The sequence below is a fragment of the Zootermopsis nevadensis genome, unplaced genomic scaffold (assembly GCF_977971745.1).
Source record: "Zootermopsis nevadensis isolate Lab colony 2312 unplaced genomic scaffold, Znev_1.0 Znev_ptg000001l, whole genome shotgun sequence".
In the NCBI taxonomy this organism is placed as follows: Eukaryota; Metazoa; Arthropoda; class Insecta; order Blattodea; family Termopsidae; genus Zootermopsis; species Zootermopsis nevadensis.
In genome coordinates, this window is record NW_028259133.1 from 1,292,143 (window position 1) to 1,317,286 (window position 25,144).

Consider the following 25,144-nt stretch of genomic DNA (forward strand, 5'->3'; position numbering starts at 1 on the left):
AAATGGAAAGCTTTCAAGATTCAGCATGACACCCAGAAAGCCAAAGCTGAACACTATACAGTTCTTTCTGTTGTTTTGTATCATTATGAAGCTTGGTCTCACACCCTAAGAGAACATTAAAGGTTGAAGGTGTATACTGATGATAATATTTTAATCTAAAAGAGATGAAGTAACAAGGCTTGAGAAAATTGAGACCACCATAATCTGTACTGTTCACCAAATATTATTAGGGTTATCTGAGCAAGGGGGATGAGATCACTGAACAAAAACAGAAGGCATGGGAGAGATGGGAAATTCATGCAAAAAATTATTTAAAAAACTGAAAGAGAAGAGTACACTCGAGAGACCTGGATGTAGATGGGAAGATAATACTGAACTGAAGCCTAAAGAAGTAAGATGAGTGTAGACTGGTCTCATGTGACTCAAATATTGTTCAGTGGTGGGCTCTTATGGAGATGGTAATGAATCTTCAGGTCCTATAAAAAGTTAATTTCTTGACTACCTTTGTGACCAATGAGGTGGGGTAGCTCAGTCAGAATGAATGACAGTATCAATATCTGGCAGGAAAAAAGGATTTTTTTTCTAGCTGTGTCCAGACCAGCTCTGGTGCCCACCCAGCCTCCCATCCAATCTGTACTGGGTGTCCTTTCTCTGGGGGGGTAAAGCACAGCTGGGGTGTGATGCTGACCACAAACCCCCTTCCAGTGCCAAGGCCAAGAATGATTACTTCTCCCGCCAAGCATCTCAATGACAAGTAGCAGGACAGCTTTACTTTTCACTTTATCTTTGTGACTATTTGCTTTTCAAGACTGACTCTGCTTCATGGAATTACATTATTCACACCATGCATACTTCTACCTTGTGCAGTAAGCACATGTCTGGTGTCAGTACAGTGAAGTTCAGAAGATTATGCCATGACTTAAAACCTTGATGCATTAATAGTATTTCTGACATTTGAATGATGGTATGGCTCAATTTCTGCGAAGTTTAATTATTGTATATATCATGTCTTTAAGTTTACCTTATAAAGTTGCTTGAATCCTTACATGTCAGATATTTCAAATGAAAAATGCATATCATGCATCATGTGCACTGAGAAAATTTGTCAAGTGGTGCAGAGAACTTTAGTCTGCATGTGCTGCATTCACAAAATGTGTTTACAGCAAACTCTCACATGGGCTAAGCATCGTCGTTACTATACAGATCAAATAAGTGTTTCATGGAGAGTAAGTATCACTAATTTTTGAAACTAGAGTACAATCTAATGATGATATAAAGTTCTATCCAAGCATAAAGTTTTATACAAACTGACCAAACTGTTGGATGCACAGAATTGTAAAGGTTAAACCTAACGGAAATGGTTCATTTTTGGCAAACACGTGCTAGAAAGTACATGCAAGTTCACATAATTTCATCCTGTCTTTATTCAATTATATTAAGAACTTAAGAATATAGATAGTATTAAAAGGCAATGCATAAATCAAATTTCTATTCAGCGTAAGCCACAGTAGCAGTCCCTAATTTATAAGGGACCTCATTCACGCGTTCAGTCTGTAAGCTTCCTTATTTAATATTTAAATGTGAAAACTCACTCTCTGTAACAAAATGTGAATGGTATCTGAAAGTAATGCTTGTATAAAGCCAGTGAGGTGACAGTTATTGAGCAAGATGTTATTTAAAACGCAACCCTAACTACAACAGAATTTATAACCTTTCATGACATCAATATAATAAGATACACGAGTCTTTTAATTTGTAGGAAGAATTGATAAAAGAACTTTACAGTAGATGCTGTAAATGTCCATCACCTTCTGAAAGATGAACATCCACCCTTTAGAGTGTGTTATGTGCAACTTTCACCTGTCAACACTATCTGTAAGGAAGATGTTTCCTGTGTCTCCATCACTAAATACTCCACACCAGCAAACAGTTTTGATGCAAAGTAATATTAAAGAATGAACACACATTCTGCTTGTACATATACAATGTTTGCACTTGCACAAGTAGTTTGAGCATAATGACCAAAATGACAAGGTGTCACCTATTTTGTATGGGCGTGAAACTTGGCCTCTCACATTAGGAGAACACATTGAGGTTGTTTCAGAACAGAATGCTTGAATGAAAATTTGGACTTGAGGGATGTGACAGGAGGCTGGAGAAAATGGCATAATGAGGAGCTCCATAATTTGTACTTTTTTTAAATATTAAAGTTATGTATCATACACAGGGATGAAAAATTGCTGTTGGAAAGCCTAAGAGAAAGATGCCAATTGGAGCACCTTGGCACAGACAAGAGTTCACAATAATCAATCTTCATATCCCATGACAAGTGTAGAATTTGTTGACTAGCTATGTACTATTTATTAGCTTTTCAAGGATTCTGCACAAAAAGTATCATACCATCACCAGACTTCTAGCTCTTGACAATATTTAATACAATATTTATAGATATGTTTTATTATATATCTCCATGCAAATTTCAAATACGTTGTCCATGATTTCATTACCGATTACCATAAAACAAAACGCCAAATACAGAGACCTTATGATTAAGTAGCATTTGAGGTTCTGAGGGCGGTGTCTGAAGCTTGTTATCTTCTGCGTCGTTACACCATGTACTATGGGTCATCGCCCTGATTATGGAGGCAGCAAGGACCTCTGAAACGTCAGTAAACTTCTGCCAGGCTACACGGCATAATAACCCAGAAGAAAGCCATCTTGAACGTATCACTACAAGCATGCAGCAGTCATGTTGTACACTCTATAAGAAATGTTACCTTACAATCCCAGACCCTATGTTAATGTGAATTGGTTCCAATGTTTAAATGGGTGGAGGCACGCACTTAGGCAGCATGATGAAGTCAAAAGCTACTTCAATCTTTCCTAATAAACGTAAGCTAATTAGGAAAACAGTTTGGTTAACGTGGCTATACGCATATAATAAAACCTCGTTCAACGTGGTCGCTCTAGAAAAAGAAAAACCATATTCTTACATAATTTTCGAATTATGTTTTATATTTTACTACGGACTCACCTGTGGTGTTGAGTTGAAGTATCGATGTAATATAAACACATTATCGAATAAAATAGGTCAAAAGAAATATTTATAACTGATACTTAAATTTAACACTTATAACACAAATGCAAGCCCGTGAACATTTCACTCTTAAAATACGATTTAATGTATCTTCACATCAGATTCCATAAAAATCTTGGACACAAAGTCTTGAATGTCATCCATCGGCATCACTCGCAATATTTCTATATCGAACACTGACAGTGCACCATAATGCCGTCTTTCCAAGCTCAACATGCTCCACGAGGCTGCATCCCCCACCCTCATTCGTCACACGTGCTCGGTCAGGAACGTCAAATGTGTTGTATGGTCTTCAGTGGTTGCGACCAGCTGATCCACAATTTAACGTGCATGCTTCCGACTTGTCCAGAGGATTTTGCTATTTGTGGTCCACTCCAGCAAGTAACTCACGCACCTAACATTCTTTTCCACGTCCTTTCAAGATCAATTACATTTTTATGACACAAGTTACGATTTTGGGATTTACAAACGATCAAAAAAAACATGGCCGCATATGCCGACCAAAGCGGTGACATTTTTCTTCCAAAGAAAACAAAAAAATGTTTCAGTAATTTGCATTTCAGTACTTGCTGGGTTGTATTACTGCTTTTAATTAAAATGAACCATATTTCCAACAAAAAACACAGAAAATCGAATATTTGAAGATGGTGAATGATACCTATTTTGTACTTGTGGCACTTTTGATATCTACTTGAAGTCTTTCTATACTCACCATATCTTGAAGGTATACAAAAAAACAAAATAGGGAAAACAAATGATACAAAAAAACCAACCACCAAAGATGGGAAAACAAATAAAACACTGTGCAATTTACACCCCAATTATTTTATGTTTTTCATCCTTTTCAGGCATACTCTTAAAATTGATTAATTTTAAGTGAAGAAAAACAAAGAGGCTGTACAAACACATTTGCTAGACATACTCTGTACATTTACTATATGAATTGTTTTTTGATACTGGCCCGTGCATTTCTTATGTGGCCTACTAACTCAAAGCCAAACATGGGCACCAAGATTGTTGTCACATAATTTAATTCTTTCATTTCATACAGGTTAAACAATAGACTGAACTGTGCCATTAACATGGCACAAAAGAAATTATCAACATCATTACCATATTATAATAAAAATGCTAACTTGTGTATCTATAATTGCACTCACTACCTTAAGACTCCCTCTCAACAATTATGTCCTGAATATTGAGATAATTAAAGCTGCATCACATAATTAAACACTGACATTTTGATATATTATCATAAGACATATGTCATAATTTTTACATAATTATATGAAAAATGCTTTCATCTGTCAATTTCTGGCCTGCATGCATTTCATCTTCAAGATAAACCAAGTCAAAAAAGCAACATTAATTTGTGATGATAGGCCGATGATACTGTAATCCATGATATTACTTTTGCAAATGGACTTATTTTTTCTCAAGATGTCCTTTTGGTATTCTAATATAATGCAATGCATAACAAATACATTTACATCATTCATAACCACCACTTACTGTTATTGCAGTAAACTGTGCTATATATATATATAAGTATATCGAAAACGGTTTTCAGTCTCCGTAACGCAGTTCAACGATTATGGTACGTGCACGTGGAAATTCTCCAGCAGGCTGATGGCATCAAAGTTGTTGAGCTGATTTTCTTCCCAATGTTTGTGTCAATTACGGAGTAGGTGATAACCAGTGCAGAAGGTGATGAGCATTTTATGGCGAGAGGCAGCTGTTCACAGATTGTAATGACCCTTACTTCAAAAGACATGCTACTTACTGTAAAAACCCATAAAAACAATAACTTCCTATGCCACTATACAAAGACCACATTCCAAATCGAAAAGGCTAAGTGTCAAACTCAAGAACTTGCAAGTATTAACAAATTGTCATTCCTCGGTGTATGAATTAAAAAAACAAAACACCCAACAGAAATGTGATCTTTGTCCTGCATAGTGAAAAGATCAGACTTGGAAGCCTTGTTGGCTTTCCTTATTAAAAGACAAACCTAACAGGCACACTGATGACTCCCAAGAATTTTGTATCTGCCACTAAAGGAATTCGATTGCAATCCTGCACATAAGATTCCAAAGTTATTCAATGGTGTTGCACTACTTAATAAAACATTCCTTGTGGGTTCTAGGCAAGAGGGCATTCATCACTGATAACTACTGTCACCAAAACAAGGAATTAAAATATTGTGAAATACTACGCATGTAATTGTTCTCCCCACACGTGATCTTCCACTGACTGTACCACACCAAAACCTGTTACATGATACCAGTCTCATACATTCCTATTTTATAGAAATCTGTGAAAGCGATGAGATGTGATATCTCAAAATTTCTTCAGTGTAATAAATTAATCTGACAAAATTTTAAAAATTGTGCGGTTATAAAACTGGCCAAATGTGACTGGGTATGGTAACAGGAATTTTGTAACTTCTCTTTGGGGAGGGGGGGCAACAAGCTTTAGTGGAGAAAGACTGAATTTAAAATGATGGTTAAGGGTTGGAGTATGAACAATTTTTTTCTTTACAGAGAATCAATTATCAGAGCATATCAGATTGCACTGGTCTTCAACAAACTCAAACAACAAAAACTAGCACCACAATCCAAATTCTGGACACAGAACCACATTACGTGATATATATACAACATAACAATAATGTTGGTAGCAATGAAATCTCCAATCCTGTTTTAGTGTGTTGTGAAACACATACTGGGAGTAACATATAAGTAACACAAGTGCTATTTCCCATATATGAAAACTAATTTTAGAAAAGCAGCAATCAAAATTTCCACAGTAAAGTCACCAACCACGGTAGCTTATTACTGCTCTAAACATCACGTCCTCACCATTTGGCTGGTATAGCAGCAGCCCTTCTGTACAGAGTAGGCCACAAAGCCATTCTTAATCTGCTTCTGCCAATTGGTCTTCTTCATCTGGCAGATATGCAAACTTATTTGAGCCAGCAAAATTCTGAAAATACGTAACACAAATAAAAATCTTGAGAATATCAGAATCATTCACTAAATAAAAACACAAGCACCTAAAATAAAAGGAAAATGTTTTGTGCTCTATTTTAATATCATGCAGCCTAAAAACTAAATTATCCACATAAATTATCCTCAAGACATATTTTGGCCACTAAATTTTTACATTCAATTATCAAATTTATTGCATCTTGATGCTGTGTGGTACAGACATACAGCAACTTCAAACATGACAAGTATAAAATTTCGAATATTAGTTGAATCAGCTTTCTACTAGCAGACATCTTTAAAGCACTCTCTCTATAACTCATACATCTTATGTATATTTGTGAGTAGAACATTTGTAAAATTATGACATCTTGTGCTATTCTCAGTAAAGCTTCTGTAATAATCTCAAAAATGCCTGACAACTATTCAATGTGGTGAAAGTTTTTGCTTGTGATAATTTCTGCTCATTTCATTCACAACCTTGTCTAGGTAAAGATGCTTCTTGCCATGTGACCCAAGATCTAGTTTTTATCTATATAGCGCAATGATAATCTGTTTATGGTGAAAAAGTGCACCCGACCAAAAACTGATGCCAAAAACTTCCACTGTCTTGAGCAACAGTGCAGAGAATTAAATCTAGTTAGCATCTACAAGCAGATTCAACAATCTTCATTACAAATGCAGAAGGCTCACACGAAAGGAACAAAAATTCACAAAGTACTGTACTACTTACAGGAGTCTCGTGTTCCCGGTATTTTGGCATGCGACCTAATTCATCTTGTGGGCCACCATCACGCTTGTGCTCTCTGCAACAAATGAATGTAATGGACAAAACTAATGCAAAAGTAGAAGATAAATTTTCTCATCTACAGGAAGCAGTGCCCTTGTGATAGAAGTTTACCTCCAGTCATACCAAGCCTTCGCCCGCACGAGGTGGGTGGCAGTTTTCCTAGCTTCTCACGGGATGCCAATGGAAAAAGACTACCGCAGTGGTCTCAGACAACTTACATTAACTGTCTGGCACCACTACAGTTGGACAATTTGCATCCAAGGTCCAAAATCTCTCAGGGGCTCTGCTTACTAACTCAAAAATACAGGGCTGTGGTCTGGAAATGGTTTGGATATAGGTCACAAACAAGTCAGTGCATAACTAATAGAAATAGACTCCTGTTCTTCAGCTGAGTTAGGACAAAATAACACCAAACACTGCCTGTGAGGCTCCCTTTAAAGTAGAGATCCCATTACAGGAACATTATTACCAACATGGCCTATGACCCTTTCGTGCAAAGGGTTAGTCTGATATATGGATGAATCCAGGATAGCTGGCAGATTTGGGAAAGGTGTGTGTGAGGTGAAACCAGAACAGGCACTACAAAAAAGGGGCTGCCACACCTACATATCATGGGACTCACAGAATGCACTAAGTGCAGGAAATGCAGACAGGAGAAGAAATGCCTCCTATCATATACCCTGTCAATAGCCATCAATGGCTAGGCATAGACCAGAGATCTTTGTCCCTGGATGGCAAGAGCTTATAAATATTAGGAGAGCCGCAAAAAGACTCTTTGAAAGGCCATAACAAGATCAGGGAACACAATGGACCCAGTCGTGGGTTAATAAATGCCTGGGGCAATCCCCCCCCCCCCCCCCAGTAAAATACCAATACTGATCTACAATGTAATCCATAAACAAGTACTATCCATTTTGTATGTTCATCACAGCTATTGTGTACAGTTGACAGAAACCGGTGTCATCAGTGCGACAAGCCAAGATATTTCTCATTATGTAAGAAATTAGCTGAAACAAAAACACATTTGAATATCTCACCCACAGGTCTGAATCTGCTGTCCACAATCTGGCTCCCCTTCCACAAATAAAACATGAGTGATGATGTGGGAAATCATAAATGTGCATCTGAATGCCAGAGTTCATAAGAGCCCAAACTGTTGCTTTTATATAAGAATGTACAGAATGGTACGTTGCAGAACTTTGCATCTCAAAATAAAATGGTGAGGATAGTGAAAGAAAGAAAGGCAAGTAGAGTTAAGCTGAGAAGTGAAGACCGAATTTGACAATTATAACACCAATGTACAAAATAAATAATTACAGTACAACACATCCTCTCATACCGGCTAATTCAGTTCTTACCTGTCAGCGAGTGGCCTGCCATCCCCTCGACCTCCCCTTTGCCTCTCTCCGCCCCTGGCAGACCCACCCCCTCTGGATGTATGGCCTCGTCCTCCTCTGTCATCTCGCTCGTCTGCTTGCATAGGAATTTCAAAAGAATCCACAACTTATCAGTCTGAACAGCAGGGACAACAGTGAAACAATGTAAGACATGTAGAGAGGATCTAATTTTCCAGACATATCGAGACTCACACAGTCACGCGCAATCTCCACAGAGAAATATCCTAGGTGACTATAAGACAACACAGGAAATAAGGTACAGAATCATTACTGGGATGGTATACATATTCCAAAATTTCTAACTTTGGATTTTTCATACAGTAGCTACAGAAGTCATTAGTTATACACAGCATGTCAAAAAACTGCTTACAGACAAATTTTCACGAGACAGATTATAACTCATAGAAACTAAAGTACCAGTTTGTTCCAATATTCTGTTGTTAATAAAAATTTAATTCCAAATGGTTCTATATATACTCAAAAGCATGAAAAATGACAGAAAAATTATACAAGTCATCATAAACGAAGATGATCTCACTGGATCACATATAAATGAAATTTAAAAAAAATCTCTTATCAGAGCAAGTAGTACTTATACATTGTATAAATGTGACAGCGACGCAAACATTTCAGAGACCCTTACATAAACATAAGTGACTATCCAGTGGCCACTATTGTGCTTATAATACAAATCCACAAATCAGTGGGAAATGATCCATTTGGTACACTGAGTAGCAGCCAGAAAACCAAAACAGAAAAATGCATCTTCAAAGGACCAATTTCCTTCTTACAAGAAGGTGGGGGTGAATGAATAGGATATTTCACTTTCTATTGACTATAACTTAACATACTGGATGGAGCAGTTCCACAATTAAGTATCTACAAGGACCACTGGATAGTAAGTCGCTTTACTCTTAGATGGATAAGAACTACATTGGCAATGAACTGCTATGGAAACATGAAGTCATGAATAACATTTTGTTTTGTACGACTACAGACTTAACTTTGAGCAAACTACTTACATCCTTACAACCAACAGTATTTATCAGTATAAAAATAGTAGAACATAATCCTACGGTTAAGAATTTAGAAAGAAAATTTTATAAAACATACACTGCCTACGTGGGGTACCACGGGTGGACTGCGTTCTTCTCTCAGAGTCACCAGGTTCACGGTATTTCTGGGGAGATTCAGACCTTTGGGTCTGTTGTCTCTGTGGCGAATCCTGTCGACTTCCACGTTGCTCCTGCTCGTGATCTGAACCATCGCTATGTGGACTCTCACGGTCATTTCCCTCCTGAAAAAAAAAACAATCACATTTACATATTATTAATGAAGTGAATACACACACGTGACACCACACTATACAAAACTAAGCTGGTACTAGACTAAGCAGCTGATACATACACCGTCACAAGAACCTCAGATACTTATCCCTTGTCATATATGCCAGAAAGATTAGTAAGCAATAGGTGGAAGGCAAGCAGATGACCTATTTGGTCAGATTACGCAGTGCTACAACCCACAAGACATATATCTTCGCACACACAACCATAAGGACCTAAAACACATACAGATATCAGTGATTCTTCTGATAATGAAAAAGTGATGTGTGGTGCAAAATAGATTAAAAAAAACCTAAGTCACAAATCGTTCCTTAGAACATCAAGATTTGTGATTCATAACTATAAAGAATATAAGGAGATTCGTAAGTTGTACTCCTCGCCAAATATAATTACACTGATGAAGTCGAGGATGACGAGAAGGGCGGGGTAGGTAGCCACATGGGAGAGAAGAGGGATGCAAACCAGAAAGAAAGAGACCACTACCAAAACTTAGAAGTAGGTGGGAGGATAATATTAAAATGGATATTAGATAAATAGGATGGGATGGTATGGACTAGATTCATCTGGCTCAGGATAGGGACCAGTGGTAGGCTCTTGTGAACACAGTAGTGAACCTTCAGGATAAATAAAATGTTGGAAAGATATCCGTCTTCTGGGTTATTGCGCTGTGTAGTCTGGTCGATGTTAACCAACGTTTCAGAGGTCATACTGCCTCTGTCATCAGGGCGATGAATAATGCCTGATGACGGAGGCAGTATGACCTCTGAAACGTTGGTTAACATCGACCAGACTACACAGCGCAATAACCCAGAAGACGGATATCTTCATACTCACCGCTGTGAGAACCTCAAGTCTTACAAAATGTTGGGAATTTCTTGAGTGAAACTGCCATCACGAATAACAAATCTATGTTTCAGAAAAGAATCCGGCATTTAACAGTGGCTTCTGTCACAATATGAAAGGTGCCGAAGGGACAAATGGATACCTCAGTCACTGCTCAGTTCTGAGGAAAACTGTTAAGTGGTCAAAAAAGCATCATTTTATATCATAAATTGCACACTGCTCAATGCATTTTTCCTATATAGGAAGGTGAACATAAATCACAAGGTGTACAAAATTCCTGAATAAGGCAGTGAAGTCTTGCACACCAGAAACAAAGAACCAGAGTAGGTTCTGATGCACCTCAGCCTACAGAGAAACAACCAATATTCAGAGAGCACAAACAGGGCCCCCTCCCACCAAACAGACTTCCTGGGGACTTCAGCCAACATAAACTGGAAAAATCTGTTGCTGCTGGGCATGGGAAATAGTACCCTGAATGAAAATGCAAAGTTTGTACTGCATGCAACAAGTGCAATGGAACTTGGTTTGGTTTGCGCCGTTCTCTTTTACGAAGGTTCCTGCTGAGAATTACCACTCAGCGAAGCATTCTATTAGAATGTCTACAAGCAGTTTTCTCAGAACGGAGGTAAGAAGCATCACACACAACTTCAAAATATAAGTAAGAATGCATTAAAGAGCAGAACATTTCTTTCTATGGTCTCTAAACTAACTATGTTTTAGGGATTTTTGTAAAACATTGTTTAGCTGGTCAAAAAAAACTCCATAGTTTTATGTAACCAAGATGCTCATATAAGCATGTCACTGAACCCTGTGTATACAAAATAAAAATAATTATTTGAAGCTCCAAAGAGTTGACCATATATTCCATAGTAGGTACCAAACTTGAAGGCCAATGATAAGTGGAAACATGCAATAAATACATTTGTTACTGTTGGAAGATGTACATGAACTGCCATAACATGTGAAACATACACCCACATAGCATATCTGTACTTCCGAATACGACCACTTCCTGTATTTGCCTGGAAAGTGGTGTCTGATGGAAGAATCACTGTCGCACACAACAGTAAGCCTTGGTCAGTGACAAAGAAAAATGGATCACTAACTGCTTATTGTGCCTAATTTACTCACATTTGGGAGAACGACAATGTTTTTGTCAAATCCAGAGTTATGAAGTTTTAAAGCATAAACTAACTTCATGGAACAGCGAAATCCAACAATCAATGAACTAATCAATAAATTCACCAAACATTTATGGAACCCAAAGGCACGTTACCATGTCACAAGGGCCCGCGAATCACGGACCAAATGAATTGAGTACACGTTTTCCAACTCGATTCATCCAAAATTAATTTTAATAAATTCTCCCACCCATACCCACGTTTTCTAATATCTTTCATGCATGCTACATGTTCAGTCAATCTCAAGGTTCTCCCCAAAATGTCAGAGACATTTTTGTGTCCATATAAAACAAAAGGTAAAATTACAATGTTTTTTTTCATATTTCTACAAAGCTGACAGGAAGACAAACCACTCTCGACCAAATGGAATTGAAAATGTACTTAATTTCCTCGTGAAAGAAATTCTGATATGTTGTCATCCTATCTATTATCAAGCATTCTGGTGATGAGACATGAACATACACTACTTTCTTCTTGCATTTACTTCTAAACCACACGGGCTTTTTATTAATGGGGGAAGAAATACTGTTAGGTTCTGTATGCAATCCTATTTAAGAATTTTCTGAAAGACAAATGATTTGAAGCATAAACTGGAAAGAGAGATTGAAAGAAAAAAAACGTTTAATTTAAATAATTAAAATGTCCTTTATAGTCCACAAAGGACTATTTTATTTTTCATAGATCTTTTAAAAATAAACACTGTATTGACACTGTGAAAGCAATACTTTAGCAAGTCTAATACACTGACTTTGTCGTTGGACGCATACCGAAGGATCATTGTTACGTAGGCCTTGATTCTGCTGTGACCTGCGCACCCAAACATTCTCCTTTGGTGGTGGAGCTGGCTCCATTTTTCGTGGAGTGGAAGGCTTCTCAGCTGGACCATCATCATCTCGGTCACCACATTCACTTCCACTCTTTGACCTGGAATAAGAGAAGACATAGCCTGTAAAAACAAACAATTACCTACTGTCCTTTCCTTAAAAAGGAAAAAGTAGGCCAGTGATAAGTGCTGTTCCCTGTTCAACTTCTGAACCAAATGACTGATTTTCATTCATCATGCCACAGGAGGCGACCTCATCTTCACACTTTTAAATGTCCTAAAATTGGTAAAACATGATAGCACTGCAGCAACACTACTGCCACTTTATGTAGAGTCCTGAAATGATGTATGGTTAAGAGATATTTGAAACATATGATACTTTTATTATGGTAAACATGATGTCTGCATGCAGTTCATATTTAGCTTTTGGTTAAACGGTGATAACTAATTAATCACTAGCGCTAAGCATGTGGATGTTGGTATACAGACAGAGATATAAAACATACCAAGTCATTTATGAAGTACCATTTATAAATCAACAATTACAAATATGGTGACAGACACAATCTGTACCTAAGTAACATGTCCCCCCCCAAAAAAGGACAGAAATTGATGACGACAACAATAATAAGCAACATATTTAAAACTGCAGGTGAAAGAAATTCAGGCTCGTCTAGGATTCAATTGTGTAACCATCTGCACATGAATGCAGCACGCTACCCCATAAATTAAACAGCATTACGTTCTTGCATTACAAATTCACATAGCTAAATGAAAAATTAAGATCAGAAGGTGTGAGGCATTTGAAGCCCTGCACATTAAAAAAGTGGGCTTCAGAAGTTCTGTCCCGAACAACATGTATAAATTATTCAAATGTTCTATTCTCTTACTTTATATTTGAAATGTTTCTCTTACAGGCTGTGAGTTATAACAGCTCAGGAGAGTAAAAGGCTAAAGGACGGACAACCAGATTTTTCTCCTCAACACAGTGTCCAAACTGGCCCTGGGGCCCACACAGTCTCCATTCAACAGATACTGACAGTTCTTTCCCAAGCAAATGCAGCAAAACATTAAAAATTCAGTCTTCATGTATGGCCCTACATTCAAACACACAAGAAGCTTCTTGTCTATCAGAAATCCCCAGGAATATTAACAGTTAAAATAAGATCTGAAAATTCAGTTCCTTCCTCGAATAAAACAACAAACTTCTATTACAAAGATAAATTGGTTAAGGCTGTCTAAGAAAATAAGAGAATCATATGACCTCTACAAATAAATATACTTTGTGCACAAACGGGGAGTTACCAACTGTTGAAGCAGGTGATACATACAGTTACCACTGGGCTTTAAAGCATTAATGGTTTCTAAAAGTATATATTCAGCATTCTAAAGATTATAGAAATGCAGGCACTTTTAGTGTTCAAATACACAACCAAAATGAATTGCGATCAGCACACATGCATGCATGTAACAAATGCGGAAACCTTTCTACTACAGTATCTGTAAAACTACATTGAAAAGTTGTGAAATGGCATTAAGTAACAAATCCCGATTACATGCCGACCATCAAAAAAATAGAAAAATGTACATACAAAAACAAACATTTGTTTAATATAAGGATTTAGACAATGAACTTTGTATATTCCAAAACAGCACAAATGTACTAGCTAAGATAATAGCTTGCACTGTGCAATTTCTTCATACAATGTACTTATGAGCCTTCCATCTTAGAACACTACAATGCAACAGACATGCGCTGGATAATCAGAGTTCGATATCCAGTACGGGCAACACCGTTCGCTCTTAGATACTGCACCCAGGCCGGCCCTGAAGCCCATACAACCTGGGGCTGCAGACTGAAGCTCACCACTCATTTCCATCTAGTGAGGTGAAGTATGAGTAGAGCTATACCTTCATAACACGGTGTTTATAAAGTATTTGAGACAACACAACTTTAATTCCTCACTCTGGCAATATTCAGAATGTAAGAAAAGTATCTGGTATGCATTCTCCACCTGTAATCTCACAAGTGCTTGTTATGTAGCATTTGAGGTTTTCATGGCTGTCTTTTGGGTAGCTGCACCACGCAGTTCGGTAGAAGTTAACTGAAATTTCAGCCTTGGTGATGGTGGCTATGAGGACCTCTTAAATGTCAGTAAACTTCTACCAGACCACATGGCGCAACATCCCAGATGACAGCCATCTTTAAGTGCTTGTTACTTCCCTACAATCTAATCTTTAAATTCCTACCTTATCATGATTCCCAATATTACTACTCAATGCACTAATATAAAAAAAAACCAATAGCTAAAATATAATGCATTCAAGACAAATGTTATTTATTAATTTACACCTCGACCATAAAAGACTTTCATCTTCACAGTACGGCAGCGATTTTGTCCAAATATGATACAGCTTTGGTATGCATGAGTGTTTTCAGTCACATGCATAATATTTGTGATCAATAAAGGAGGGAACTATAAGATACAATTTTGGTGCTGCAGGAGAAAGTACAATGCGTGTTGCTGGATGTGAAGTTACTGAACAAAAACAGAAACATCCAGTCAGTCTGTGGGAAGAAATGCTCGAAACAAGAAGCTTATAGGTGGTACCAGAAGTTCTGAGATTAAGAAGTTTGTGACATGACATTCAACTAGCAGGCCAAACATGTCACAGAACAATTACTGCAGTTATCTTGGAACAGACAGATGAAAGTGTCAGGTACAACTACCTCAGTAACATTCTTTTCAATTGTAAAGACACTTTTTTCACAAAATAGATGTTGTGAACCACCAGAACTAGAATTTGGGGAATGAAAACCTGATTGCCATACCTGAGCATATTTGACACTACCCCAAAGTATAGGTGTAGTGCCATATCATGTCAAACGACATCAGCAGTCCATTTTTCTTTGAGAATAAAATGACCCCCAGACTTTACCTGTATATGTTAAAGACGTTTGTTTCCACAGACAGCAGAAATCAGTGGCCTCGCTTTCTAGTAAGGTGTACTTCCGCATTTTGGCAATACTATATAAAGACCTCTAGACATCCACCTTTATAAAGGATGGATTAGGTTCAATGCCAAATCTTAAAACCCTGCATACCGTGAAGCGTATTGTAATATAATACACAAACTCTTGCGCAATTAACGTCCAGTGTGGTATTACATAAAGTATGGTTTTATAAAGTGAAACCTCTTATGCTTTATAACAAACCATCATCTTATGAATTGTAGGATTTAATATGAATTAATTTGTTTGCCACTGATGATGACCTCTTGAGGTCAAAACGCATTTGGCACCAAGTGTCTTTTCAAGTGCAAACAGTTTTGTTTGTATGCATGATTTTAAAAGAGATATCCAATGACAAAGTCAAAGAAAAGCCCTAATTTATGTTCACATATACTTCTTCTCACACAGTTATGTCCATGATGCCACATACGTTTAAACAACAAACGATGCTGAAGACTTGACACAAAGAAGTATGACAATTGGTGCTGTGTCACCTGTTGATACTCGTGCAGGTTTGGAAAGAAATGGAATATTGCTTTGACATATGCAAAGATGCCAAAGGTCATTATATTGAGTTTACTACATTTCTTTAAACTTTCATATACCTACTGCTGCACTGTGAGAAGATAAACCTTTTAAGTCAACAGTGTACACAAACACAAGATTAATAACTGAAACTATGACATACTTTCTGTGACAATACACATCCTAAGCTGAGGAGAAAAACTAGAAAATGCAGAAAACAAGAAGAATGGTGCTGCAAGCCAAACAGGATAAATATGCAAGTGGAACTCAATGCAAAAAGTGTTGAGACAAATATTCAGCTGCGGCAACACAAACAATGCAAACAGTTCTCATCTTTGTCAGATATGACAACCCACCTCTCATGCGAGTGTGTGGATGTGGGAGGACCACGCAACTGACAGTTGGGCCTGCTGGCACGCTCCTCCCGCCTGTTTTAGGGACACAACAGCACAACGTACAGTTAGAGTTGTGGCTTCATTAATAAAGTTCACTTTTTATTTATTTTAAAGTATGGTATTTCATATCCACTTCTGCATGCAAAACTTGCATAACCATCACCAGGACAGTCATATACTGCCATTTACATGATCACTCACATCTGTATGAAGAACAGGAAAGCTAAAATGTAACAGTCAGGACTTAGCATGGACTTACACAACCTGAGATAAAAATGTTTGGGGCATTTAACCTTCATCAGTTGTGCATTACAACTTACGTGTGATCCAGCTAGCCAAATAATGTAGTAGCAGAGAGCTAGCATTAAACCATCCAAGAGTTAAAAACTAGCTGGCATCCCTGTAGTGTTTTTATTATTAGTGTTCTGTCTGACGACAGGTCCATATGAACAGGATCCTTCCATCCTTTTCTCGGACTGGGACCTGTTCATATACGTTCTTGGCAGATGATCCAGAAGTGGTTTGCCATTGCCTTCTTCTGTGTGTGAATGGAGTAATTGTTGGGATGCCACGGAGGAAAACTCCGTGTTGCCTAGACCACGGCCTTGCCCAACACAAGTTATAAATTCGGGCACCGCCGGGAATCGAACCCGAGACCCCAGGATTACAAGGCCAGCGTTCTAACCGCTAGACTACCGTGGCTAGCCCTGTAGTACAGGCATTTATATCACTTATTGTCATACCAGATTAATCCCTTAGTGGTTAAAATTCATTGGCACCTGGGTATCTAGGGGTTATGCTCCAGACTTCTGTGTTAACAGTCCGAGTATAAGACTGTAGGTATCAAGTGCAGCTATTTTTCTGAATGTCTTCCCCTTCCCTCACCTCTGACATATATACAAATTTTTAAATGTGACAAAAAGTAGCCACAAACTGCCATATGGTTCAGACCCCACATTAAGCTGTAGGACTCCCCAGCTGGAAAACACCATCATTTTATTGTCAAAAGTAGCCCACTTTGTACGATAGGTGTCCTCACCTTCAAAACACACTCCTCTGTCATTATCAAAGTGGGTAGAGGGTGGGACAGTTGTTCAGATTATAAACAGAGGTGTGGGCGACAACATTTCACAAAAAACAATTAACATTTTGGGGAAATATAAGTCAATACATTTACTTGTGCCATAACTTATATTCAAAGAACATCAAGAAACAAACGTCACAACTGAGTCGCCTGAATTGTGTTATACAAAGGTCTTGCTGTAATGTAATGTAGTATATCAAATTTCAATCTCTATTTTGGAATATTCACAATTCAACAAGAAACCATAAAGATAGACCTGCAAGAACAAAAATGATTTTGCGGAACCGCTCCATACCTGTTGTCTTCGGTTCGCGTATCTCTGGGAGGAGGCCGTGAGATTTCTCCTTTCTCCTTTTCCTTCTCAAGTCTCTCCTCTATCTCCTTCTCTCGTGCTGCTGTGTCAACAGGTTTTGCACCTCCAAAGATGGAGGCCTGCGACGCCTGTGTGGCAGCAGGTTCTTCAGGTTTACTGCGAGGCTGTAAAACGAGCCGTGGCCGACTCCTAGGCTCTGCTTAAACCCAAAATGCACAGTGCTTGGTAATCTTGTTGGTGGTAACCAAAATTTTTCTTAATTGCTGATACCAAACTACAACACCACATAGCATGCATCATGATGCAGAAAAACATGATCCAAATCTTCACTGCCATTAAAATCTCAAACCATATATAGTAAATATATACATCTACATGTTAGGTTAGTCTGAAAAACACATTTAACTTGAAAAATACTGTGATTAATCTAAATAGCATGCAAACCTGGAAGAATAAAAATGAATACTTCCTGGAAGACATTGAGCAAACATTACATTGTACTACAATATAGGAGCGTATGAAAAGAAGCCAATGGGATAGAGAGAAATTACATAACTCATAAGAAACCACATTCACATTAAAAAAGTTAAGTGCCATTTGAAAAAGACATACGATTTTAAAAGCTTAGTGAAACTTTCAATGACTACAATCAGTGTTTCTTTAATCATGCTCAACACAGAAACTTCAATTCCGGTCTTTAATCTTCAGCCATGAACACAATAAGAAATAATCACAAATTCAAATGCGTTAAGTACGGTGATCAAGCCATCCGATTCCAAATCAATCAGGATGCTGATTACAGATGATGGGATGAAATGTTTTTCTTTTTCATTTTCATTTTCTCAAAGAAGATACAGGTACTGTATAGCTTTCCGTTATCAAGGAAGACTAGTCTGAAAATTCTGGCACTACACTGTGTGGGGGATTTCAGAGCTCTATACATATAGATACAAGTGCACTTCATCAGTGAAAAAGATGTGGGAAATAACTGTTGGACTGTCTTATAAATATTAACAAACTGAAATGAAAAAAGTCTATTAGTTCCTTTTTGTCAACATCGGTGTCTGGCTGTTGCATATAAATATTGCATACAAACATTTATAAGTAATGTTAAAAAATGAATAAATTTCAAAAACAGTTGTTGGAAGAGCCACTGACACATTTTCAGTCAATATGTGTAAATACTTCCAGCACAAGTGCAACGTTATCTGGCATTATCAGAGACGTACGGTGATTCCATGAAGCCTTTAGCACTGCCATGCTATCAATCAGGTATATAATCTCTTATTCTATATTAAAGGTGTTCTTTTATTGTACCCATTCATTCCAGTATGTCGGTACTGTATTCTTATAGCATTGCAAACAGCACATGACATGAAAATCAAATGTGAAGAAAGACTGATATTCAAGACCTGTATTTACACAAGTAAAACCATAAAATAATTACAGAAGAAAATTAAGGGAATTTTAAACTGCACGCTACAATAAATTATCATTACCAGACATTTCTTCACTTCAACCGTCTTTCTTTTCAAATAAGCTAAATACTACAATTTTATCAGGAGAAACAAATTGAGTACCTCTTTCTGGAGGAGGTCCATCATCTCTGCCTCTAAATCCACTGCCACCCTCCTTCTCGTAATCAGATCCAGCTCCGTATGTCTTGCGTGAACCAAAACCACTCCTGCCACCAAAATCCCTATCTCGATCGCCACCACGTCGACTGGAAAACCTATCCCTGTCTCCATAGCCATCCCTGTCTCCTCCGAATCTTCCACGATCCCCAAAGCCATCGCGGTTATCATAACCACGATCCTTATCGCCATAACTCTCTCTGAATCCACCACTGCCAAAATCACGGCGACCTGGCCCTCTTCGATCATAACCACCTGCGATACATTATTTAAATTACTTACTACAGCAGGAACACTATCTTATAAACATATCACAATAACACACATAACTGCATTATTGCTTCAGCATATACCAAGTATATAACAGCAAATTCTGTGAAACACCAAATAATGAAAAATAAAAATTATGAATATGTGAAAAATTGCACAAATTATTATACAACATAACATGAAATATTTTGAATATAATGGATAACTGCAATTATATGATACTTTTTCACAACACCTTCGTTTAAGAGGAACAGAACTGGAATATATAAATGATGTACTTCAGAAAGTGAAGGTAAATATCCACCATCTTCACATCTGTACGTAATATCAGATTAATTTTATTTATTTGGTGTTCTGTCTGACGACAGGTCCATATGAACAGGATCCTTCCATCCTTTTCTCGGACTGGGACCTGTTCATATACGTTCTTGGCAGATGATCCAGAAGTGGTTTGCCATTGCCTTCTTCTGTGTGTGAATGGAGTAATTGTTGGGATGCCACGGAGGAAAACTCCGTGTTGCCTAGACCACGGCCTTGCCCAACACAAGTTATAAATTTGGGCACATGGTGCCATATTTGATTTCAGTCTTGGCATGAATTCAACACATGCAGGCATCAACTCTTAACAATCATAAATTTCAATAATTTCTTAATATCATTTATATAAATCTTTTACAAGGGCTATATACACAATATAATTTTACATTTTTACCAAGGATACATGTGTTTCATTGCCAAATCTGCATGCAAAGATTACAGCAATGTAAAATACTGGCATTCTGATAAGAAGCAGTACAAGCAGATAAGTTATTTGTGTGTACAACACACTGATGTCAGGCATCCTTGAAATCCATGCTCCCATAATTGAAATGCAGGATTCGGAAAATGCCACGATTTAATATGGCACATTTTTTCGAGTAAACAGTACATAGAGACTACTGCAACCTGAACAATGTGCGCACATTTCAAAGGCTACTCCAGAATAAATCATACTAAAAACTATTAACACTGATCCTGTTGCGTGGAATTGTGCTGAGTTGCCAGTGCTTCACAGAAATATACCGATGCCATCATCATGGCTGCAGTGTGCGTGGAAGGAGATGGACTAGATGGCTACAGAGAGACTGGTCAATCACAACAACTATGGGATGAGGGAAGGTGGAGCTCTGTCCAGGATAACAGGAAAAAGCTCTTTTCAGTGCACCAGAAGGATGGTTCAGACTGGAGGATAAATACAGAAAATACTTCCCTTTCTGGGGAGCAAACAGCAATATTAAGGACAAGCAGCATGGTATGTGGCAGTGAGACCATGCATGGTCAGGACGGTGGCAATAATAATAATAATAATTAAAATACTTTATGCATTAATCAAACAAGCTTCAGACACAATATTATCTACAATAGGAAAGTCAAATTCTGAAAGCTCTCAATGTTAAGTGTATATGAACACAACTGCTTTCTGCTTACCATCTCTCTCCCTTGCACTACCACCTCTGTCACTGTCAGGATCAGCCACCGGTTCTTCCCTTGGTCGCGAACGCCAATCACCCAACGTTCTATCTGGTCCGTCTGGTCGATCTCGGTTCATGTCACCTCTATCACGACCACCTCGACCTCTCCGATCACTGTCACTGTTTTCTGCTACTTCTATGCGCATACGTCTACTCTTCACTGTCTGGGTAAAACCAAAATGTAAACTTCATGTTTAAACTTGGATGAAAATCTGGTACGGATGTCATGAAAACGGAGGCTACCTTATACTTGTACTATCAATTTCCTACAATCGATAATACCAACACAGAAGACAAAGAAACTTGTGAAGTGTGGATGGCACTAGTGCCACTTAATATGAGGGATATTGGTAATACATCTTGAGAAATAAACAACTCTGGTATGTAGTAGTAGTAGTAGTTCCTGTAACTCCTAAGTGGAGCATAGGGCCTCCTTTCGGAGGTTTCTTAGTCTTTCAAGCATGCATTTAAGAGTAGTGAGTGACCAGCCCAATGACTCTGCACAACTTCTACTTACTCCTGATTTGGCTGCCAGAGCCATCTAGCAGTGAAGCAGTGAATCAGGAGAGACTTGTGATATTCTAAAAGGTTTATACCAGCACAAAATGATCTAGTCTACGACGCACTTCTTCTATAAGTGATTCACAGCTCAGCTCTTTCCGCAATAACGAAAAAGCGGAATGTTGACGGCAGTAATGTAACACAACAATGCCGAGTAAACAGATGACGTAATAATTAGTTTCTTAGGTAACATAACCATTGTTGTTGGTCAATATTTACAAATTGTTGATATGGATCTTACACATCTTCGTTACACTTTTTTGCTGAATGACCCTACCGTATAGACGTATTTACGTCAAAAAATGCGTCAGAAAAGAAACAGAATGTTCAAAAAGAACATTCATGAATTTCAGTGATGATACGAGTGATACCTGTGGAAGTATTGTCAACTGGATTGCAGTTTGTTTCATGCATAAGACAAATATGCAAGAGTTAAATAACTCATATGGTCAAAAGATATACTCATCTGAACAGGATTAAAGGGCTCAGTAAAAGACAAATTCTTGCTGAAAACAATAACACTACCACAGGAGAGAAGCCCAATTAGTGGAGTCAGGCACCTTAGAGGTCTTTGAGGCCATGTCAATCTTAACAAATACATACAAATCATCAAGTTACTTCTATTCAGGTTGAGGAGTGAAGAAAGTAGCGCCAGTGTATCATTCAGTTACCGTGAAGATATCATTTTTTTATATTCCAGGTGACTTGGTGAGTGTGTATACAATAATTTCTGGCACCAAGGGTTAACTTTTGGAGGAAAGGGCTTGGTGGTGGAAACTACAAAGACCTCACAAATATATTAAACCCAGAACATCCAAATAATGTCTAGTGTAGGCGATTACAACCTACGGTTTGCATCTAGCTGACAGCAGCTATCCCCCTCTTTGCTCACAGTAATTTGGAGGGCGAAGTTCTTGGCATACACCAACATTAGGATCAAACTCAAGGAAATAAGTCATGAAGATTGAAGGTAACTAACCTGAGATCATGTGTAACAGTAGACGTTGGTATCAGCTACCAGGGTTACAAAGAACAGCCTAAATGGTATTAGCAGTTTAGAACCTTCATTTTCTATTACTAAGAGTTATGTGGAAGAAATAATCTAAATGTTAGAAGAAAACTGCAGGTCAGTTCTCGACAATACATTATAAAATTACAAAAGACAGATGCCCAGAACACAAAGATGTAAAATCTGGGTACAAAATTATATTAAACAGCAGAAACTATTTATAATATGGCAGTGACAAACATTAGGCATGTGTAATTAGTAGCTTTATAAATGCAACACTACTATATGAAACACTTCTCTCACGTTTCTCTTACAAAAGAAATCTAAAGCTCCATATAAAACTGCCCACAAATTTAAATGTTTACAGATTTACATACTGTGTCAACCATTGTGAGGGCACTGATAAGGCTGCTGCGGCTTCCAAACTCAACATAGCCGAAACCCTTTGGCTTGCGTTCATCTCGAGGGAGGCGAATATTTGTAACCTGTAAACGTAAAAATACTGACTTAAATTTTCAATCTAATGCACACAACTTTATCTATCATAGGTGATGTTGACACATCAATAACTTTACCTCTAAATTCCTAAAGAAGTTTGAGATGTCACTTTCTTCTACATCATATGACAAGTTGGAAATATATGCCAAAAATGGCGGAACTTTCGGGACTTTCTCATCATCTAGATCAGGGCTCCGTGTGGCTCTTGGAGCTGTTGGCAGAATGACCTTCTCCTTGCGACCCATATCAAAATATTCTGGACATAAACAACAACAAAAAGTTAACAGTGGAACCATGGTCCCGGAGAATCTGACGTAAATATGTCTCTGTAATGTAATGAAATAATTCTTATAAGTACTTGTGATATTCTAAAACGTTTTTAACAGCACAATACCATCTACTCTACGACGCACTTCTACAGCCGATTCACAGCTCAGCCGAGTAAACAGATGACGTTTCCTAGGTAACATAACAATGCACGCAAGCTGACCATTGCTGTCGGTCCATATTTACACATTGTTGATATGGATCTAACACGTTTTCCTTTCACTTTTTTGCCAAATGACCCTTCTGTATAGACGTATTTACGTCATAAAATATATATAAATAATACAATGAATACAACTCCCACTTCATCTTAGGGACTTACAGAGTTTTAAATCTCTATCTACCATGACATGCTCTATTTTATTCCCCAGTTTCTCCAGCAATTACAGGTCGCAGTGCCTTACAATAGATCACTGCTGCCTTCTCCAACACGTTCCCCAACCCAACCATTACTACTCTAAAAAATCCGATAAAATAAAATCCTGGTCAAGAAAAACAATTTAGTCGACTTTATGAGAGAAAATTCATGCTATACAAAGTAATTTATCTGAAATTTACTGTAACAAATGATTTCTCCAGCCTGAAAACAAATTGTGGTGATTGTAGAGCTCTTCGAGGGGGTAGCACAGTTTACATATGCCTCAGACAAAGTCAAAATGCTTCCTACATTAACTCTGCTTCTCCATATACATCATTTCCTGATAATAATCTAATAATTTTTCTGGTATCTCTCATCAAAATACCTTCTTCTCAAAGACGGCTGAGATCAATACTATATTGGAAACACGTTATGTAAGAAAGGTAATAACGCTTACCATCTTCATTCTCAACATCATCAGCCCAATTTGATGACTTCCGTGTAACCACTGTCTGACTAGCACCTGGACCTGATGCACCATCAGCTAAGAATTCTGTCAAACCCAGGGTTTTGCCCTTCATTTTTTTGCTCTTTTTACCTAAACATAAAAAACATCCTAATTATATTAGAGACTTTAAAGATAACTGATACAGGTAGGTAGCATTATTTGAGATTTTTTACACGGCCCCCTTCACAGCTACTGTGTGAACCCTACAATAATCTGCACAATTACTCTAAGTGCCATACAATATCTAATAATATACGGCCACGAGGTGACTCATGATATGAACGCTCCAGGTGGCACATAAATGTTCATATTTATTCCTATTTCCCAGCTCAAAAACACATTGCTGACTTTAGAAACAATAAGCATATATCTCTAAAACAATTAACAACTACAAAATGTCCATGATTATTAGACAATATACGCAATTCTATTCACGTGACAAACAGGCACACCACTAACCAGACGAAGCCATCTTGAAAGATCTCTTGCAGGGTCGACAACATTATATGTGATCCCACAAAAGATAAATTTGTGTTGAATAATTCCGACTTCGTCCGAGTTTAAACAAATGAGAACATTTACTTTAAAAATAAAACTTTAGTAAAAATAAATACATACTCATCAATAATTTTGTCTATAGAAGTTGTACAAGTTATCAAAATACAGAGAAGAAA

General features: G+C 37.7%; 1 protein-coding gene and 1 long non-coding RNA gene across 7 annotated transcripts; both read right to left on the reverse strand.

Annotated features, from left to right (window-relative positions):
• Window positions 1-2,337: 2,337 nt before the first annotated feature.
• On the reverse strand, window positions 2,338-3,028 carry LOC147875148 (uncharacterized). Its single transcript, XR_015534673.1, has 2 exons — window positions 2,778-3,028; window positions 2,338-2,658 (listed from the first exon to the last, which is right to left on the reverse strand). It is a non-coding gene; the product is annotated as an uncharacterized LOC147875148 (long non-coding RNA).
• An 878-nt stretch (window positions 3,029-3,906) lies between these two features.
• Window positions 3,907-25,107, reverse strand: eIF4B (eukaryotic translation initiation factor 4B). Of its 6 annotated transcripts, XR_002546945.2 has the most exons (14): window positions 24,930-25,058; window positions 24,420-24,560; window positions 23,355-23,533; window positions 23,157-23,264; window positions 21,166-21,373; window positions 19,375-19,683; window positions 17,777-17,990; window positions 16,359-16,430; window positions 12,409-12,565; window positions 9,385-9,568; window positions 8,233-8,344; window positions 6,818-6,890; window positions 5,959-6,082; window positions 3,907-4,832 (listed from the first exon to the last, which is right to left on the reverse strand). XR_002546945.2 is itself a non-coding variant. In XM_022085837.2 (13 exons), the coding sequence occupies exons 1-13, from the start codon at window positions 25,090-25,092 to the stop codon at window positions 6,014-6,016; spliced, it is 1,830 nt and encodes a 609-aa protein (XP_021941529.1). In that variant the 5' UTR covers window positions 25,093-25,107; the 3' UTR covers window positions 3,907-6,013. The 6 variants fall into 6 exon arrangements, 5 of the variants coding, with proteins under 5 accessions (XP_021941529.1, XP_021941514.1, XP_021941546.1 ...); XM_022085837.2 differs by lacking the exon at window positions 24,930-25,058 and adding an exon at window positions 25,089-25,107 and having other exon boundaries at window positions 3,907-6,082; XM_022085822.2 differs by having other exon boundaries at window positions 3,907-6,082.
• Between the last annotated feature and the right edge of the window lie 37 nt (window positions 25,108-25,144).